This window comes from Alligator mississippiensis, chromosome 5, assembly GCF_030867095.1.
Source record: "Alligator mississippiensis isolate rAllMis1 chromosome 5, rAllMis1, whole genome shotgun sequence".
Taxonomy (NCBI): Eukaryota; Metazoa; Chordata; order Crocodylia; family Alligatoridae; genus Alligator; species Alligator mississippiensis.
Window position 1 is genome coordinate 10633316 of NC_081828.1, and position 21475 is coordinate 10654790.

A 21475-nucleotide genomic window follows, 5' to 3' on the forward strand; every position below is an offset into this window, starting at 1 on the left:
CTCTAGCCAGTAGACTACAAGGCAAGAGATGGCCACTGTCCTCATCTTCTTGCATTAATGCAGCCATGGGGGCTGCTTTTGGCATTGAACTCAAGGTGTTTGGCACCTTCTCTTGGATGACGGAGGCACCTAATGTGAGGCCTTCAGTCAGGTGCCTGGCATTTCCTATTGGCTACCTGTAGGCGCCTCTTTTCAGCACCAAGGTTCCCTGCTCAGCACCTTCTGGAGGTATCTAGCTCCCCATATCCAATCCAAGGCACCCTGGACGCCTCACCCTGTTGATCTGGATCGCCCTCCTGGGGCAGGCAGGCTGTTGCAAGGTGCCTCACTGAGACGTATGTACTGCTTTGGATCTAACCTCAAAGGTTTTGTACCACGTAAAAACCAAATTTATGGTGGCCGTCTATAAACTTACCAGGGGGGACCAGCAGGGAACGGGAAAGTCCCTGTTCCCACAAGCACTACCCAGAGTAACTAGGAATAATGGCCTGTGTTGACTGTGTGTAGGTTCAGGCTAGACAGCAGGAAGCACTACTTCGCAGGGCAGCTTGGATCTGGAACAAACTTCCAAGAGAAGTGGTGCTTGCTCCTACCCTGGGGGTCTTCAGAAGGAGGCTAGATAATAACCTGGCCGGGGTCGTTTGACCACAGCATTCCTTCCTGCCATGGCAGGGGGTCGGACTTGATGATCTGCTCAGGTCCCTTCCGACCCTAACAACTATGAAACTGAAATCTCCCTTTGAGCTGACTGCCTCTGGCTCACAGCAGGCAGCTCTGCTTTGGGGTGCAAGGTCTGAAGCTTCAGGTGAGCATAAGTGGAATTTGGCCCACACCCTCAAATGAATGAGATGCCGCTGGTATAAAGGCCAGGCACGATCGTCTCTCTTTGGTTTTCCTGCAGCAAAGCTGGCTAAGACCACCTCTCATCCCAGCAGGAAATCCTGAGAACAGAATGATTGGAGCAAAGCAGGCACTAGCTTCTCCCTGTAATTCTTATAAATTACAGACCGTTTTCTCCTTTCACTTTTGTTTTATCACTGCTATGTGGAAGTGTGGTCAGTGCATGCCAACTAGACACTTTATAAAGCCAGGGACTCTCCACAACCCTTTGTCCCTCTGGCAGGGGAAGTCCTGTTAGACTAAAAGAACCAAGAGAATCTCCTGGGTGATTCTTTTCAGGATTGCCTTTGGCTAGCTTGTTTCCTTCAAAACTGCTCGGTTCCCTTTTTTGAAAAAGAAACTTGGAATAAAATTAAGCACCAGAAATAATCCAGAAAAGAGGTTGTCCTTTTTTTTTTCTTCTCTGATAAAACCCGGCCCCCTCATATTTTTAGCTAATGCGATGGGTATATAAATCAGTGCTGACTTGCATAGACAGATACGAATTTTCCCTGCACCCAGCAGAAAGAGAAAGGGAACCTGCTGATGTGAGTCTTTCCTATTCAATGGCATTGCTTGCACTGGGGGAGCTCAGAGCACTTTGGTGCTGGGGGTAGGGGTGGGTTATGAACTGCACAGCAAAGAGAAGAGGTGTGGGTTCATCCTCCTCTCCTGGTGCCTGCTAGAGCCTCCCTGCCATGCTTGACTTTTTATCCCTAGCTTCTGGAAAGGAAATAATTTGTCTCTGGGATGCACCAGGTGGCACCAAATGGCAGGTATTTACAAGTCATGTCCCCAGGGTAGCGATGCCCAGCCAGCACTTCATCCCTCTGCAGATTACTCAGGTCAGGCAGAAAGGAGGGCAATAAGCCACAGGTCAGACTCTTTGCAACAGGGCAGTGCACAATAGCTCTCACTTTTCTCCAAAGGCTCCTCTGCAAAAGGCTCAGGCCTGCAAGCCTTTCATGTGCAGAATTCCCACTCTTCCCTGGGAGGTCTGGGTGGGGGCAGTTACAGGATCAGGCCCACAATACTTTGTGTTAAAGCAGTAGTGAAGCTGTCATGGAGCCCTATTCATCTGAATGAAACACAGTGCTGTACCTGCAGTTAGGATCTGGACCAGGGATGTTACCTGCCCCACCTGATGCCTTTGTGGCCCTTATTAGAGTCTGCAGAAACTCATTTAAAAAGACTGATTAGAAGCTGGCCTAGCCACTGTAAAGAAATTGGGTGTAACGGAGGCAGTTGCATCTGCCTGAGTCTGCAGGCAGCCTGGAACAATGTATCTACAGAATCCCTGTCTCACCTCTTTATTTCATGGGCTCATTAGTGCCGACACAGTGCTTGAATGTCAATATTAACTATTTTGTGACTGGTTATATTAGCAACAATTGCTGTGGGGGCGAAAGTGTGAAATGGTGGGTGGGAGTGAGGAGTCATTGCCGTGAAGGAACTGGAAAGGGACGGAAAGAGAAAGGCGAAGCAGGGAAAGAAGAGAAAGAGTGGCTGGAGGAGGCATCCATCGAGCAGGCGTACTTACAACCCTGCATGCAGGGAGGTAGATTTTTCCAGAGCAATGCTAACAGCTTAACAGATGAGACACGAAAGGACAGGGCTACATTTTGTAAGGTACTGAGGTGCTTACGGCCCGGCAATAGGTGCCTCACTTTCCCCTGACTGCATTGCTAATCTCTCCATCATGGCAGTGGGAGATCTGTGGGAAGCTCTCCATCTCCATCCCAGCTCACAGGCTGCTGTGGAGCCTGGGGTGCGGCCCACTGAGTCCCCTTTGATTCCCGTCCACCCACTATTATTATTCAGTACTCCACCCATTACTTCACCCTAATTCTGTACCCTGCAGCTCTTGTGTGTCGCCAGTGGCTGAGCCGAGGCAGGAAAACACAGCTATCTGCAAGGCCTGCTTATATCCACCTGAAAAGCAGTTCTCTTCTACAGGAGGGGAAACGTAGGCAAAAAGGTAAAGGGACTTGCCCAGGGACATGGAGGGAGAAAGTCAGTGCCAGGATCAGCCCGTAATTAGAAGCTTTAATTCCCGTGCTGGCAGACCACTAGACAGCACTTGCGATCTCTGTCAATTAGACTAGATTATGGGATAATCCTTGCCAATTATAAATTATTATACATGGTGCAATCCTCTCCCTCCCGCTAACGCCCCGGGAATGCGCGGGCATCTCTTCCCGGCGTGCTGCATTAGCGCTCGCGCAGGCGCAGCCTTTTCCTTTCTGGCCGTCGATGCATTCTCACAAGGCCAAACCCTGGTCTAGACCCTCGTGGTAACTGGACTGGACAGGGAAGAGGCCTCGGAGAGTGAGGGGCTGTCATGCAGTGCCAGGGTCTCTGCAGAGCACACGGGCTGCCAAGAGTGCGAGGCCTTGCCTAGCCCCTGAGCTGGGCAGCATGGCACTCAGGATAAAAACCCCCTTTCCATGCTGCTCTGGGGAAGGAGCTCTGCTGGCTTCTCCGACAAGGCTGCACTAGCACAGCTCCAGTGAAACACCGACAGAGCCGGTGGGACAGATACGGCCAATTTGCGATAGTTTCCGGCAGACTTTGGCTCTGGTGAGAAGCCTGGTCCAACAATCCCATCGCAGCAGTGAACGGGTCAGCGTACGCATTAACCCCAGGATATGCTGCTCACAGAGAACATATCTAGCCATCAAGGAGAAGGGAAAAAAACAACCCACGGTATTTCATCTGCTTAACCATCCACCATGGAACAGCTATCTCTTTCCCACTGTGAACTGCACGCCCCTTTTACGATGCCAGGCTGTCAGAAGGCCTCAATTTTCTGCTTAGTAAATATAACTCAGGCCCTGCTGTCCAGTGCAGTGATGGATCGCCTGTTCTCTGGGAAGCACAAAGCCCTGTAGAGGCAATCCTTAATTAAGTAACCTCCAGAGGCCCCTTCCAGCCTTGCTGCTCGAAGTCTCAGCATGCTGCAGCAAGCAGTGCACCCATTTTACAGAAAGCTAATCCAAAGTGCAGAGCAATGACTAAGCTCCTGCCAAAGCCACACTAAGAGCTGGAGGCAGAACCCAGGAGTCCTGTATCCCGCAGGGCATCACTGAACAGGCCAGTTGCTAAAAGCCAGTTCATCTCATATTGGTAAGAGAGAACTGCTTTGCCTAAGCACAGACAGTCACTTGGGGGAAGCATCTACCCACCACAAAACCCCAGCGATTGCTTGTGTTTGGGTGGAGTGACACACTTTTTTCTTCTCATCGTGTACCAGATCACCGAGGGTGCAGGGGGAAGGAGGAGGCGGCGCGGGCACTGTTTCTACGCCATGGGCAGCATCGTTAGGGAGCTGAAGCGCCAGAGTTTTTAAATAAAGCTAGATACAGAGCTCTCGGTAGATGCTGTCGCTGCGTTTTTTAATTGTCCGTATGCTGCATCCATTATGTTTCCCCAGATGGCAGGGCTGCTTAACTACTACTTCCTCATCTGTGCTGCGATTGTGAGGATCTCCAGCCGGTACCTGGAACCGAAAGGTAAAAGCCACTGCCTCGGTACCAAGCGCTGAGAAGTCGTAGGGATTCATCACAGCGCCCCGTGAGAAATGATCTGGGCTGCTGGGAGCGAGGGCAGTGTGATCAGAGGGAAGGGAGAGCCCCTTCCTTTACTGGGCTTAATGGGGGGGCCCCCAGGGGTGGCTGTGATCCTATGCCCAATCCTGACCAGGGCCCCATGTTAGTCTGTGTTTGTACAGCGCTGAGCACAAAGACCACCTCTCCTGGAGGAGGTGGCAGCATTTAGTCAGATGCCGATCAGAGAGATAACGGGCTTTGCAGTGACGGGCCTGGATCCTGGCACACGGCAGCTGGGGGTGTTGTGCTTATAAGGCAGCGATAAGCAGCACATGGGAACCTGATCCTCAATGATTAAGAGCACTGTGCAGCTGCCCTGTTATTCTGGCTTAACAGCAGGAGCCAGGCCCCTTAGGAAAACATGCAGTTAAGTATCTCATTAGTGTGATGAGAGTCACTCTTGAACCCCTGTCTCCGACCACAGCTTGCCCCTTCTGTATCCTATACACTGGAGCAAGTGCACAAGGGGCTGGCTGCCAGCTACCGCACAGGATGCCCCATGCATCACCTTCCTTGCTCTCCCCTTGCACGGGGCATGCCAGCCTGCTGTCCTGTAAGCAAAGATTTGCAGGTGCATAGAGATTTCTCTCTGCCTTTGTTTGGCCAGCTGGGGCAGGGAGGGAATGGGCCTTGACGTGGAGCAGGGGAGGTGGAAGGCCTCCCGGCCAGTGGCAGGGAGCTGCAGATGGGGCGATGTGGCAGCATCTGCTTTTGTTATCTGAGACTCAGTGCTGTGGGCAGGGGGTTGTAGCTACACAAATATGGGGAAGAGAGAAGCACATGCAGGGGGACCTTGTGGCCTGAGCCAGGTGTTAACAATCATCTGGGGGGGGAAGAATCACTCACAGCATGCATGTGCTGAAAGCCATGATGCTAAACAAACCAACTCTGCGGCCTTCCCGCATTTCCTCCTGTCCCGGATATCAAAAAGCTACTTTCCCATCTGACATATTCTAGGCCCGCAAAAAAGAAATGGCTCATTTTAATCAAAGCAGAATAGCATCTGGAATCCGACTTCAGGGCTCTTGGCTTCTGCGCTCTTCTGCACTAAAATAGGTAGACAGATGTTTGCTTCCAGATTTAGAACAAAACGAACCCCAGGTTGAGATTTCACTTGCCAAGGTTTTAGCCTGGAGTAAATTTAACAGCTACATTAAAAGCCCCTGAAATAGAGTCGTAGCAGTAGCACTCTGTTAGAGCCCTAACTAGAGGATGGAGGTGAAAACAGCCTGGCTGTGATGCAGGCTAGATAGAGATGCTCTTCCAATACATTTCTGGTTTAGGCTGTGAAGAGGGCGGTGTTCCCTCTTGGAATATGTGGGGTAAAAGTGCAGTAGGAATATTATAGCTCTTTGAATGCTAACTTCTCTACAAGTACAGGCGTCACAGTATTACCAGTATGATGTTGCCTAGGTCTGGTAGCAAAACTGAATGGCAATTGGCACAATGGATGCTATAGCAGCCTCCCCTCCCCAATTTTCCCCTTGTTGTCTCCAGGAGTGTCTTCCCACTTCAACCTGCAGTGTTTCATGCTTTATCCCAAGTACATGTCATGCCACTGGAGTCCACAGGATGGTGCTCGGCCCAATGCAACTCTCCACCTCAGGTACAAGATGAGGTAAGGAAAAGTGGACGGAAATTTTATCTGAGACACGAAACACAATCCTCGGTGCAGTACAGGCTCATGGGAGAGCCCACAACTTTGCAAGGGCTTACAGCAGGCTAGGATGCAACTCTTGCTTGGGATTGTTTCATTCTCTGCATTTGGGTTTCCCCCCCTCCATTAGTGTTTTGCGTGCACTGTGGGCTGGGCTGGACAAGCAGCGCAATGGCTGCATTGCACCGTCTCCGAAAAAGTAGATGGGAGTGATAATAATTGTTTAAGTGTCTTTCTGTTCACATATTTGGCCCTACAGTACAGATGGGTCTTCTAGAGCTTATAATGTGCTGCCGTGGGTGCTTGGACAATTGCCGGCGTAGTCAGAAAGAAGCAGCCCCCACTTTATGTGTGTCTGTGAATCACATGCACTGGTCTGACCCTCTTTAACTCCTCCGGCAGGCCTATACAGGAGGTAGGTGCCTCAGGGATGGGTGTTAGGAGCTGGACATGACAAGTGCACCTTGCCATGCCATCCATCCAAATGGTTGTCCTAAGGAAATGGCTGACAGCACACAAGCATATTCCAGCGGCGGTGCAATGGGTTGAGAAATGAATAACCTAGAGACTCGGGTACATGCAGGTCAGGATGCTGCAGTTTTGGAAAGAAATACTGTACCTTCTTTTAGATGAAGCGTGAGATGAGGGGCAGCTGAATTAGACCTTACTGCAAAGAAGCCTAATTTTTTTCCCTTTGGCTCAGGGGAGCAACAGAAGTTGAAGAGTGCAAAGACTACATCACCCAGGGCCCAAACTCCTGCTACTTCAGCCGTGTCAACCTGTGCCTGTACCTGACCTACGAAATCTGGGTAGAAACCGCCAGTGAGACGTCGGAAAAGCTGGTTGTTAACACTGAAGACATCGGTGCGTGCAATTTGATGTATCACTGCTTGATTGGTTGGGTCTCTGATTAACAGCATTCTCAGCAGACAGGAAATTAAAGTAAATCCTCACATTTAGGGCCCGATCAAAGTCCGCTGGAGTCAATGGAAAGACATCTAGTGAGTTGAACGGGCTCTGGATTAGGAGAAAGGAAGTCTGTTGTAGTGGTCTTACTGGAGCCTGGAGCAAGTGAGCTATTAGTTCCCTCTGGAGTTGCATGCAAAGCAAATGATCTGTGTCTTGGCTCTGGTCAGATGGACTACGTACCATGAGATAAAGGGGAGAAGGCTTTTATACCGTGTCAGCTCCACTTCTACCTCATGGTAAGTAGTTTGTCTGCTTCCCCATCTACTGAATAGAGATCACACACCTCGCCAGGGCAAACCATAATTATAACTTCAGGTCTGTGCAGTCGTTTGAAGAGCTCTTGCTGTTCAGGCCTTGAAGTGCTCGTGCTGTTCACCACCCAAGCCTTGTCTTTGATAGGGAAAGGGTGGAGATTTGACTACAATGTGTACCCAACAGGGGATTAAAATCCCAGGGTGGACAAAGCCACTCCTAGTTTCGACGTATGCACCTGCACGAAGGGCCATTTCCATGCTAGGATGTTAACCTTGCGCTGCTAGACCCTTGGTAAAAACCTGCTTTATTTTCCACGTGCCTCTTACGTGAGCAAGACACCCCACAAGAGCACGCTCTGCTTTAGTGCTCTCAGCGTGAAGCTCACACGAGGACCGGCTGTTCCCCCGTGCTCAGAGCCCAGGCCCCACCTTTGCTGAGAAACAAAAGAAACTTCAGCCAACGCTACAGCTGTCTCCTTCCACGACAGTCCCTGGGGCCAAACAGCAGAGGAGGCCTCCACCCAGGGGGCAAGTGCCTTAGGGTGCTCGTTATCTTATAGGACTCCATCCAAAGGCTGGAACAAGAGAGACCCCTGCCTCCAGGGCTGCTTATGCTAATAGGTACCCCCTCCGCCCCTCTCCCCACCCCTCCAGGGAGCCTGCTGGCTTAAATACAACCTTCTACTGATTGCCTGCACTGCTGCTGCTGCTGTCTACCTGTATTCCCTTTCCTCACTGCACAGAGCCTTTCCCGGAGGGGTGGGGGGAGGACCGGAGGAGCACTGCCTCCTGAGTTAACCTCCTTCTAAATCTTGTGCCATCGAGCCTCGGTCCATGTCTTGCTTCTTGCCTCTCCACCTCTCCGGGGCTCAGTTCTGCAGCTGCTGCCTGCCATCAGCCTCCAGTGAAGTCAACGGGGAGGTACTCATGTGCAGCTGCTCCAGAATCAGACCCTTGCCCCTCAGGTGGAAGGCCAGACGCAGGAGTGTCTTGTAGAGCCGCGCTAAAAAAAGCTAGAAATATGTCAATTTGATGGAGCTCTGGGGGAAAAAAAACCTGGGTGTGCCCCATCTGTGAGCTCAGGGTGCTTGTACATGTGATGCCATTACCACGCACACGTGATGAAAAGGTCACTTGGTGTGGCTTAATGGCATCACACTGTACACGTGCAAGAGTTTGGGGGGTTTTAAATGAGTTTGCACGTTTAGTTTGCAACATTGCAAACTGCAATGATGCTGGAGTCAGCTCGCCTCCCCACCCCTGCCATGGGAGAGGCGGGCAGGCACCGTAGAAAGAAAGGATCGGGCTCCTCGCCGCTTCTGCTCAGACTCTGGGTGCCTGGGAGGCAGGAGTGGGCGCAGCGGTCTGATCAGTCGATGTGAACCGCGAGCTCCCCTACTTCAGGGGCTGTGTTTTAACACCAGCCATATTGGAGAGGTGCCTAAGCCCTGTCTTTAAAGGGCTGTAACATGATTCATTAATGTGATTCTAACGCAGATGGTTGCTAGCTACCAAGGCAGGACCAAATGGTATTGCAATACAGGCAGGGCACTGCCGAGCCCTCACGCAGTCCCTTGACACTGAGAAATGTGCTGTGCACACAAGCCCCTTAGGAGATCCCTTTCTTCCCCTATTTTTTCCCCTGGACAGCGTGGTAATGCTACAAGGGAGATTGTGGGTGGCAGCTCCTGAATGTCAGGGACCTCTTTCAAAGGCAGTAGCAGCTGAAACGCCCTGACACTGGCGCTGCTTTCCCTCCCATCCCTCACTTTTGGCTGCCAGCTTCTCTTCTGTATGAGCCGCCTCATATATTTTTTTGTTCAGCCTTCAGCAGCATGCGCCACCCATCCCCCTCCTCTGCAGAGTGAAACAGCTCAGCCTTTTCCTAGGCTGGTTCCTGTGACTTGATTCAGTGCCAGGTCTGTGGGGGGGTGGGGGTGGGGAGAGACTCGCGCACACACACACACACACACACACACACACACTACGTGTGCTAGAAGCCGAGTCTTTCTGCCAGGGACTGAACTGGGTACTTCTGTGCCGAAACCAGCTTGTGCCGCTCAGCGGATGGGGGAGAGGTCTCCTCCCCTGACCCGAACACCTCTTCTCTAACCCATCAGCCGCCAACCTCTGCCCTTTTTCAATCAAGGAGGTTATAAAACAAGCAGAAACTGGAGAATACAGAAAACACAGCAGCCCCTGAAGGAGGAAAAAAAAAAAAAGCTGCCACCAGATTGCAAAAGGGAGGCCTGCTAGTTCTCCCCATGCAAAGCTATGAACGCTCACAGCAGATTACCCAGTCATGATGCTTTCCTGCCTTATTGCACCTACAAGAACGACACTAGCGCCTGCCCCCGAGCACGAGATGCGGGACCCCCATGGAGGGGGTCTTGCCCATTCACAAGCAAGGTTTTTGGGGATTTTGCTCAGCTCCTGTCCAAGTAAACCTGTCTGAGCACATCTGAGTCCATGCTCGTGTCCCAACGAAGTCAGGCTGGTGTGTCACCGTGTTCCCAAAACTGGGCTTTCAAGCAGGAGAAGCGAGTTATGTGGGCTTGTGCCACTGCCCGACTAGGAACATGGGGAGTCAAAGCCTAGGAAGGGTTCGCCCAAGTCTGGTGGTTTCTGGTGCTCATCGTCAGTTCATATTTCTGGTGGGTATTTGGAAAGCAGAAGAGGGGAGTCCCTACAATGCCTGTAGCGCTGCAGGGCCTGACCTACCCCGGCAGGACTTCCAGGGTAAGCAAGGAAGCTGCCCGACGTCTTAGGACAGCAATGTCAGAAATGCTGCTGGCCAAGACAGGGCAGTCCCTTGTCATTTTACTGCCAGCTGCTTCCTGGTTTGCTTTTAAATGACAAAGCTCCCAGGCCCTGCTTAAGCTGAAATTCAAAGGGGAGCTCCTTCTCTGTACCCATTGTTGCACCATCGGCCTGCCAGGATGAGCACCACAGTTTACATGGACAATCACCCTGTTAAACTAAAGATACTAGTAACATTTTGGAGTGGTCTTCTCTTGTTTGCCATTAGCTGTAGAGACTAGGGGTCAACTCATCAGGGATGTCTAAGGGACCCTGGACTTAGTCCCACTGTCAAATCAAGCGGGCCTTGAGGCCCCCAACTTGTCCTCAGTGGAAAAAGGGCATCCAGATCTCTTAGACACATCTGAAAATGTGACCCTGGACCACAAGCAAACTTTTGATCACATGCAAACACACACAGGACATACAGAGACCCACTATGCTCAAGTCCAGCACAGGCACAAAGTGATTTGATTCCCTTATCAGATTTTTTTTTTTTTAATATACAGCCAAAACAGAGCCGCCAACAGGCCTGACCGCGATGGGATTTGGCACCCACCTGTCCGTGGAATGGCAGTACCCGCCGGGCATCGCTGCCTCCTTTTACCCATTGGTGTTTGAACTCCGGTACTGGGAGCAGGGGAGCAGGGACTGGAAGGTAAGTCTCTCTCTGTCTTTAGGCCTTACACCACTTATGCTTGTAATGCAACACAGGAGAAGCTTCTCTCACACAAACCCTGGGTAACTATAACCGGTTGGAAAAACCCTTGAGCCATGTCAGTCTGGACCTTTCCCATGAAATGCGAATGCAGAATGAAAACAGGGGAGAAGACACTGTGTTGGACCCCAAGACGTGCTCTGTCACAAGGAAAGCAAACTTCATGAGCAAACTCACCCCTGCCCAGCTCTCCTGACTGCATTCGGCATATACGGGTAATGGATCCGCCTCTGCAGTCAGCATCTTAGATTATTGACTCGTGATCATACAGCTCTGGAAAGGACTGAACATCTCAGCCCCTTTTGGAGACAGTCCTGTGTTTGGCCAGGAGGATGGGCTAGGCAAGCAAACCAGCCCTTAACTCAATGATTCTTGTCCAAGAAAAGCAAAAAGACAAAGAAGGCAAAATCAGCTTAAGTTTCCAATGTAGAGAACAGCTTTTGTTCCTGCCCCTCTGGTGCCATTACAGGCCAGAAAGCTGCCTTACACGGGCAAGAAAAGACTCTTCTCCCAGCCCGGCCAGCAAAGAGACAGTGCGGACAGCGGGCAGCCGCTTCTCCCTAGTCCTCCGCTCCAGCCAGAGCACGAGTGTGTCAGCACCGCGCCTCGAGCAGGTTGTGCTTCCGCTGGTGTAAAAGCTCCTAGAGACACCAGAAAGTAGCGTGCTTTGGCGCACCCGTCTTGCACGCCGTAGGCTAGGCCGGGTGCCCGCATAGAGGTGCGGCTCCATTGATTAATTCCCACTGACCGGCCACTGGTCCTAGCTAGCCTTTCCCACTATTTTGTTTGCAGACATATGACAAGCACAGTAGGTGACACCGGTTTCGAGAACCGTTACCAAAGGGGGCCGGCTGCCACGTGCGTGGTCTGACTCGATTGTTTTGTCAGGATCTCAGTGCTTGCAGCATATTATTCTGCCGCTAGGTGACTCTATGTGCTCTGTACAATGCCAGCCAGGTTGGAGGCCCCGTAAACAAAGGAAATGAAGCCTTTTTTTCTTGCACCATAGTTTGGAGTTGCTTTCTTTTCCTGCCTACCTCCTGTGTAAGCCAGACTGTGACTGCACAGCCTTTCCCCCCTATTGCAAGCAGGGGCGTCTGAGAAGAGGTCAGACTCTGTTTAATAAGCAAGCCTCTCCAGTTACACACTCGTTTCCTGAGGTCTTGAACTGGGTTGCCTGGTGAAGCAAGCCCAGGGCATGGCCTTGAGAGCACCTGAGCTCTTATAGTAGCCTCTGACAGCAATGCCGCCTAGGCCTTGGGCATATCACTTCTCTCTGCCTCCATTGTACGCACAGCAAAGCCTGAGAAGCATCGGGGAGATGCTGGGCGTCATTATTACCCTCCTTCCTCTCTGTTATTCCTTGTAACCGAGGCATACAGAGAAACGGAAGTGTCCTCTGGGGAAGAGAAGTGAAAGTCCTCAAAATAGTCCTTGTTTTTTCCTCCCTGTTAGAGAGAACCCAATGTGGGTGAACAGATCAGCTACTCCCTCGAGGACTTGACACCAGGCACCACGTACCGCCTCCAGGTTCGCTGCAAGCACGCGGATGGGAAGGGCTTCTGGAGCGAGTGGAGCGCTCCCGTCACAGTCCAGTCCGGATGGCACAGCACGAAGCCAGCACCCGATGCTGAGCCGCAGTAGGGGGGCCACCGCCTTGGAGCAGGGCAGTGGCTCAGCCAGCCTTGCACACTACCCCCACCGTGGCTAGAGCAACCCCGCATCTGAGCCCCGGGCTCTGCCAGGCCCCCATGGCAGGCGAGTCCAGAAACTTTCTGTGAAAGCTGTTGCTTCCTTTAAAATCCCAGAAGCCATCAGCAATAAGGTGCTCTTTATTATTATAATTATTATTATTAGCAAGTACAAGAGCTTTAATGTACGGCATGCTGTCTGGAAACACGTATTAATATTACATCACTCCAGTGCCCAGGCATAGTGCTTTGTGCATCTCTACAAGCTGTCAAACCTGACAGGCAACCACCGGCCACCTCTACGCTGGCAATCCTAGCAGGAAAAGGTATTCTGCATGTCCTTTCTTACAGCATCTTCTAGATACCTTGTGGGCTTCATTCCTTTCTCAAAACCCATCCCACTGGAGAGGTCGATCAGGGCTGAAAAGATCACGGCAACACGTGGCTTGCCATCATTAGGCACCAGAGTCAATACCACATGCCACGAATGGTTAGGGGATTGCGTGTCCAGGGCTGTTGTTCAGTCCGCCTGCAGGCTCCAGAAGACAATTCCTCGCTGTTACATACTGCTCATATTTGGGAGATTTCTTTTTCCTATCTTTTTTGCCATCCCCAAAGCCAGAAATGTATCACTTTTTTTTTTTTTAAATGCAAGCTGAGATTCAGCTGAATCTAAATATGCCACACCAGCCCCATAAATAACTGAGGGCGCTGGGTGTTTGACATGCTGCTTAAGGAAGTGCTGGGATACCATTTGGTTTTATGACCAGGTTAGCGTGGCAACCTGGTACTTATAAAACATGCCTGGAACAAGAGACACTGTGTGACTCTCAACTACCCAAGACCTGCCTGTGTGATACTGGCCTTTAAATGCAAGGCAGACCCATCAAATAGCCCCTACAATAAAAGCATCATAAATCGCTACGTTTATATAGCATCTAGCGACCACAAGGGTCTTCCGGCATCTCGCAAACCAGAGACGTCTCTCCTGCACCGCTCAGATTCAGCCGCTGCTGGACCGGAGTGGAGCAGACAACCTGTGCGCAGTAAAAGAGCAGGGCTGGGCAGGGTGTTTTTGCCCCTACTTTTATTTAGATGAAAAATGTGCTGCGAGCTCTAGCACAGCCATGCAGGAAAGAGGTGGCTTCAGCTCTCAAGGTATCACCCCCGTGACCCAAACACAGCAAAACCTGTCCACAGCATTACTATCCGACGGAGGAAGAATCAAGCCAGCGTTACTGGGACTTCTCTCCTGCGATGTGCATGGCCCAACAGCGTGTTTAATGAGCACCCCACCCGAGGTCAATTAGTATTGTTATGAGCTGAGGCATCCAATGATTAAGATCACCGATTTCTGGCTAAACTCGAAACCAAAACCGTGTCTCGTGGGTGCCAGTCTAGTGCTTTATCCACAAGACCATCTTCCATAGGCTTCTAAGGAGCTGTGTCTAGGGGTCTCTATGCCCAATGTACCTACCTTCATCTCATTAAGGCAGAAAGCTTCCTACCCACCTCAGTGGCATGGTTTCACATTTCTGCATCAACAAATTGCTGCAATGAACCACGAGTGAACCCCACCTGCACGAGTGCAGAATTAATGGCGTGCCTGGCTAGCATGGGGAGAGGCACGAAGAGCAGAGCTGCACGCAAAAATAATTCTCCGGGCTTGGCAAGGCATATGACGGGCCGCACAGAAGACGACAACTGGCCCAGCGGGGAGCCCTCAATGACGAACAAAGCAGCAAAGCCATTGTGTTACGCACAAGAGCGTCCCCACATTGCTGAACACGTACAAACGCTCAAGTAGTTGCCATCACACGTCCCCTTCCCCTCTCCTAGCTCAGGGGTTCAGCACAGAGCCCCCTCCAGAAGCCAGCACGCCTGTGAGGCAGAGTACACAGAGGAAGCCAAGCACGCTCTTTTGCTGTGAAGAACTAAAAAGCAGGAGCATTACATCTCAGTCAGCTCATGAATTGGAAGTGGTCAGCCCACCCCAATTAACTCGGAAATGCTTTTGATCAGCAGCACGCTGCACAGGTTACAAATTGCGAATGCGCAGGTCTGGAGATATTTTGAAAGCCACCGTTCACTTGGCATTTTCTCTTGCCGCGGCAATGAGGATATCAGGGACCTCTGGCCTCTGTTTAATCACCTCTTAAGCATTGAGGCGGTCTTACCCTGTGCCTGCCTCACCTGAACAGAGGAAGTGGTGAGGCAGAGGAAAGCAAGGGTTGCACCTGCACCACCGACCACCGAGTGCTTGCTACAAACCCAACCTCTAGGCATGGTCTCGGCCAGGCCCAGGGAGAGCAAACTCTTAAGGGAAACGTGAAACACCAAAGGTGGCTGCAAAGTCAGGTTTAAAAGGGATTCCTCTGTGTCTGTGGAGATGAGGAGTTACATTAGACAAAGCTACTTGAGAGCAGGGGAATCCACAACGAAAGACAAGAAAAAAAATGTTTTCCACATCTTCCCAGAACCAGGTTTTCACATGCACGCAGCTCTCATTGATTGATGCTCCAGACAAGGGCTCTTCTAAACCAGTTTGAAAAGCCAGCTGTGCTGTCCTACGAACCACTTCATTTACCAAGAGGTGCATCGTGCCCTTTGGATATAGCCACAGCTAGTTTTCTTAAATCATCGAGCTATGCACATGCAAGGCAGTAAGCCTCTCAGTACTGACCCACAGATATCGCTGTAGCCATGTATTAGAAGGACAGATACAGTGGATACTTGCAGTCTGGATGCAGAAGCTGATTCAGTCCCATTTTGCTTGTTTGATGCTTTTGGAAGATCTCCAAGATGGCCACTGATGAGTCATATGACCATGCCGGTTCTGAGTAATCTTATTAAAGATACAGCCTAATCATTCATTTACCCTTCGCAGATCTACTCCAGCCTTGGCGTAACCCTCCTGGCATCAGCGGAGCTCATCAGGGGTGACCCAGTCGCTGTCGTTCTGTGCGCTGCATACAGGGTCGGATAGGCAGGGCGCCACGCTGGTACAACCAAACCCACTTTTCAGGAAGGCAGCTGCTCACAGAGATGCTCCAGCCCCTGAATATACACAGGCTGACCTCCCAGTGCCGTTTTCCTGCTGCAGCCCATGGTCCTGCCTCACACTTCCATGCAGATTGCTAGTTTTCCTTACATCAGGCACTGTCGTCACTGTTGGGTCTTCAGTTCAAGTCTTTGCTGAGGTGCAGGAGGCCTAAAATAACTGATCCATAGATCACCCTAGGGATTCAGCCTCTATGGTCAGCCTACTGAAGCCCCTTAGTCCTCAAAGTCCTGCAAGGGTGAAAGCCTTTGGAGCAACTTTCCACTTGTCAGCGTTATTGCTGTTGACGGGAACTGTTTCCCTCCATGTGCTGAAGTCCCCTGTGGACCAGCTCACCTATACCTATTGGCCTCAGGTCCTTGTCTCCTTTGCTATGGGGGGCTATGGGACCCTTCCTTGACTGTGAGCAAGACACTTAACTCTACTGCACCTCAGATGCCCAACCTACGAAAGGATGCCTCTCTTACAGGGGTGATGGGAGGTTTAATCAGACGAGGCATAAAACCAGGTCTGAAAGTAAAACATGCAGCATGGGCACTAAATAGCATGGCTAGTGGTGGTTGTACACGTTTGCTGGGGGGCAAGGCACTGGGAATAGACAGTAGCAGAGCAACTTCATTCTGACTATTTTGAGCCGTGTGAGTATTACCCTGCTCCTTATGCCATCGTGTAGCTTTAAAATACAGGTTTCCCTCGCTTTCTGCTGTACATGCATTCCTGGAAAAGGGCGCATAACTCCAATGCACATAAAGGGAACCCGCTTTACAATGTAACAAATAGGGATACCTTCCAAGACCTCGACTATACTGACCCCAAGACTCATTTCTACCACTTTTACAAGACAATTTTGATATTCACCGACAGCAGACAGTGCACACAAGCACAGCTGCAGCTCCAGAAGCACCGGCACCAGCTGTGGCGGTCCCTGAGCACCGGGCACAGGTGCTGTTACCGGATGCTTTCATGGGTCCCAGGGCGTAGCGCTGACGGGGCCAGACCGGGCTGGACTGCAGGAGCCGACGCTGCAGCCCAGCCTGGGCACCACCACCTGGCTCAGCCCCACCAAATAATTTTGTCTTCCTCCGCCTATGGCATCATTTCCACAATGCACCGCACAAAGCACAGACTGTGGCTTCCACCACACCGATCGCATAGGAGTGAATCGACCTTGCATAGAATGGATTTTTGGTATAAAAAGGGTCATCGCATAAGAGTGAATTTGCACATACAGAACCCGCATAAAGTGAGGGAAACCTGTATTCTTACAACGGCGTAAGAAGCATCCTTATACTCCTACTCATACCATTGCTTAAAACAAAAGAAGAAAATATATTTTCATGTCCAAATACTTCTTCATTGCTCTGCATTAGTTTTGTATGCAGATACTCACACATAGATATACTGTGATAGATATATGCTGTGTCTCATGGAGAAGCTGTGGCCTTCAATGGAGAGGAATAAGCAAGCAATATAAAGGAAAGGAGGGGGGCGAGGGGGAGGCATTCAGATTACAACAAACCAATTCTCAGGATGGTAAATAAAGACCCACTTTTCAGTGCGTATTCCTAGTACCTCTCACAGGGGATCTCAAAGTGCTCAGCCAACGTTCCTGAACAGCCTCCCTGAGAGAGAAGTATCACAACCCGTTTTGCAGACGGACACACTCAACCACGGTGAAGTGAAGTGAATTGCCAAAGGGACAGAGAGCAGGGCTGTGGTTGAACCACAACTAAAATCCTCACTTCTCCACTGGAGACACCTGCCCATGCTCCTTCCACAGAAGCGAGCTTGCTGCGACTTGTGACATCTCCCTTCCTCGCTGTGCAGGCTAAAACGCCCTTCTGACACGAGCATCTGGCATGGCAGGCAGCAGAGAGAGGCCAAGCATGAATGTCGTGGCTAATTGACATCACACAAAATGTTTGCTTTGTGGGTCTTTTCCTTGCAGTGAAGTGCTTTCTAAAAGACACAAACACAGTGCAGTGGGCAAGAGGGAAAGGACTGGAAGAGAAAGGGGTTTGAAGACTTTGCAGTGGGCTCAGGTTTTGGGTATAGCTTTCACAAGCCATCAGCAGGTTCGTGGAGGACACTATGTGCGTGCAATGATCAAGATCATTTCTCACGTGAGGGTCCAGCAAGATTGAAGATGACCAAAATAAGAACGATCTCAGAGAGAGGAAGAGCAGCCTTGTGTTGGTGTCTGTGCACTGAGGCTGCTGGGGTTCTTTGCACGTGGCAATGCCCTCGAGGACTTGGTGATGCTCTGCAAACTGTATGCTCATTTCTGAGCCCTTCTTGGGCAGTTCTGATGTCCACTTGTGTAGAGTGTAAAACTGGCAGCCTTTGCTATACATTCTTTAAGGGGAGCAAGCAGAAACAGCCTTAGGGGTGGGCGATGTGGGCAACTGCCCAGGGCACCATAGTCAGGGGGGCACCACGCGCACACACACACACACACACACACACACACACACACGAGCAGCCTATGCCTTGACCGATTCCTGCCCCAGGCAGAAGGAGCAGTGCCCCCCCACGCCCCCAGCTTTCAGTTGCTGCTCAGGAAAAGCTGAGCCGGGCAATGCAGTGCCTGCCTACCCACCTGCCTAGCACACCATGCTGCTCTGCCTCCCCTCCGGACGGCATCTCACACCCTTGCCTCTGCCTGCAGCAGCACCACTGACTTGCTGGGACACTGGAGTGGGAAGGGGGCACCAAAATACAAGTTCACCCATTGCTCCATTTTCCCTAAGGCTGGCTCTAGGAGCAAGTCCTGACTGCAATTTCATATGAGGCCAGTCAGGGAGATATCAACAGCCTTCTCTATGGATCCTCAGCTACTGTAATGCACAGACTAGTCTGTGCCACTGCCTCTCCTAGACGTGCTCCAAACTGCTCAGCTGTGTGTCCTAAACCCCATAGCGCTGATGAATAAAAATGATTCCCTCTTAGCTACTGTGAGTTGCACGTGTGCTCTGAGAACGGCAATCAAGGTCCTGTCCCAGTGTGCACAGGAGTGTGTCCAGGAGCTGGGGTGTTCAGCACGGTGCCAATGGGAAAGTGCTAGGTGACCATCACTTGGTACATGACTTGCTCCTAGTAACTCCATCTGTCATGTACCACTATATTTACAAAACCATGTGCAGCAGGGGTTGGCAGTGTTTTTGGGCAGAGTGCCAAAAACTCCCACAACCTCAACTTGTAAGAAGATGTAGGCATGTCAGGAGTGGATGGCAAGCGGGCTGCGAGGGATCTGATCCTTGTTGTGGCAGTGCAGCCCTGACCCCTTCCCCCCGCCCCCCATCTGCCCCAAGGCATGCATGCCAAGCAAAATGCCTTTGTGTGCCACACTCTGGCACCTGTGTCGGGGTTGCCTAACCCTGGTGTAAATAGTTGCAAAAAAATCCTCACATCACCTTTTACAAAGCAAAGCACTGCTTCCTTTTACAGTCATAAAGTTTAAGAGGCTTGCTTGAGGATTAGATGAGATGAGATAAGATCCCGGCCCTGACTGCTGGGGACAAGGGAGCTGGGTTGTTCAGGACACTGGGAATGGAAGGAGACCTTTTCCTATAAGCCTGCATGTGCTTTGTGTCCAGAGTCACATGAAGGTGCCTGGAGTCTGTTCCTTTGTCTCTGTTAAATGGCTTAGCGGGCTCGGTCCAATTTGCTTGTGATGTACTTTTTGTATGGAAGATCCAAAGCTCAGTCAAGCCAATGGGAGCCTTTGAAAACACACCCTCAAGGCACTCTCAGCAGGAAAAGACAAAGTTGCAAGAAAATACAAAACCCGTTTCCCCAAGTGAAGATGATCTTATAACAACTGAATATTACTGCACATGGTAGTTTTCCCTTCAGGAACAGAGGGGAACAATTTTCAGTGTTTGCTGACCTGGCCAACACCACCCAGCCACTTGGGCTAGGGACAGACATTCAAAAAGCCTGAGCCTGAATTGATTCAATCTTTGCAGGTTAGTCTAACCTGGCTAGGCTGAACTGGTTTGTAACCATACAGACATCCCCTCTGGACTGAGAAAATGCAGGCACATGCCTGTTGTGACTCAGGCTAGAAGCCGGGGGAGGCTAGGGTTTCCCTCCCCTTCCATAGTGCTGAGCTGAGGGGGGCATGGCCAGGCCCCAGCACAATGCTCTGATTAGGGAGGGGTTCCCCCCCTGCCCCTGTTGCTGCTCCTCTGACCAGGGGAGCCAGCAGGGAGTATTTACTTACACAGCAGGGAGTTGCACTGCATCTATCAGCCCATCAGCAAAACAAAAGCTTCTCTTATTAGTTCAAGCTCTTCTTCAACAACTTTTTCCAAGGAAGGAATGGAGGGACATTACCAGCTACCTGCTGATTAGCTCCAAAAAGACCTAAGCGGACACTGTCCTGTCTGCCTTTGTCCTATCTGCCTTACACAGACACCTCTGAGCATTAGCTAGAAGACCACATGCTGGCTATGGTCTGTGCTGTGGGAGGGAGCAGGGAGGGATCCCTGCTTGAACTGGGGATGGGACGGGGGGAAGTCAGGCAGACCCTGCTGTGCTTGCAAGTCTCTGCTGGAGCTCCAGCCAGGGAGCAGAGGGGAGGGGCCAGCTCTGCTGTGGAGCAGAGAGCCTTGCCCAGAGCTGCAAAGCATCTGGGATTCTGGGGGACTCTGGTTTAAGTTAAAAGAGGAACAGAAGTTGCATAAACTGGTTTGACCCAAATCAGGTAAGTCTGATACTACATTCAACCGGGTTTATCTCAAACCAGTTTCAGCCATTTTCAAACTGGTTTATGTGCACTGAACATCTGTTGTGTTACAGGTTTAAACCAGTTTCTGATCACTTAGACCGGTTTATGTGTAATGTCTGTCCCTAGCCCTAGAGTTGTATAGACCCATGGTTCATCAGGGGCCTGTCATCTACCAGTAGTTTTCAGTTCACTTGCAGGAGGTCAAACAAATGCTGGCAGAGTATGTGGTTCTGGCTTCCCTCTTTGTTTCTGTTCATCACTAAACCCCTCACTGTAAAGGGGAGCCTCAAGTAAAAGCATCTGGAAGTTTGGAGGTTCAGCCCTGACATAAAGATTTACCCTTGGGGACTGAAAGCCAAGTGACTGAGACTACTGGCCAGCAGCAGAGACAGAGCATCCGGGGTGGGTGGAAGAGAAGGGCATATGGCATCTAGAGAGTATCCGTAGGGGAGAAGGAGAGCTGGGTAGGAAGAAGCAGCTGGGAGTGTGAAACCTAGCAACAGGAAAGCATGGCAGGGAAAGAGGAAGAGAAGGGACCTGGTAGCAGAGCTGCCCAATCCAGGGGAGAGAGAGAAAGAGAACAGATGGGAAGGGGGGATGAAATGCAGAAGCGAGTAGGCATCCCCATTAAGACCGCTGAAGAGCTGAAGTGCTTACAGCATAGATGATGTTGAGAAGACACGAGCGCTCACCTAGCCCAGGACACCAGGGGGGAGCTCTGCGGTGGCGTGCGGGAGCAGGGCATGGCCCGCACAGCCAGGAGTGGGAGAAGAGGTGGCTGTGAGATGATCTCTGTTGCAGTCTGATCCAGGTTGTAGTATTGCTCCTCAGTGATGTGGCCAGTCCTCTGAGCTTAGCAGTCCCGTTCACGTGAGGAGGATAGAGGAGTAAAATTCAGCCATCGTGACACCCTGCCTGTGGCACTGAGATGTCCGTCATCCACGTACAGGCCGATGGGGACAGGCTGGGCAACTTTTGCTTGGCTGTTCAATTTTTTGAGAGCTCTAATTTCAAACCTACAATTAAATGTGAGAGATGGCAGGAGAAAAGCAACCCCTGCTTTGCTGGCTGAAATATCCTTGCCTTGCAGTTTCACCAGGCTCTTCC

General features: G+C 51.0%; 1 protein-coding gene across 1 annotated transcript; it reads left to right on the forward strand.

Moving 5' to 3' along the window:
• Positions 1–1538: 1538 nt before the first annotated feature.
• On the forward strand, positions 1539–18584 carry LOC102565714 (cytokine receptor-like factor 1). The gene is made up of 6 exons (XM_019479189.2): positions 1539–2857; positions 4313–4391; positions 5985–6105; positions 6848–7008; positions 10676–10824; positions 12340–18584. Exons 2-6 carry the CDS (start codon positions 4313–4315, stop codon positions 12526–12528), a joined length of 699 nt encoding a protein of 232 aa, XP_019334734.1. The 5' UTR covers positions 1539–2857; the 3' UTR covers positions 12529–18584.
• Positions 18585–21475: the final 2891 nt, after the last annotated feature.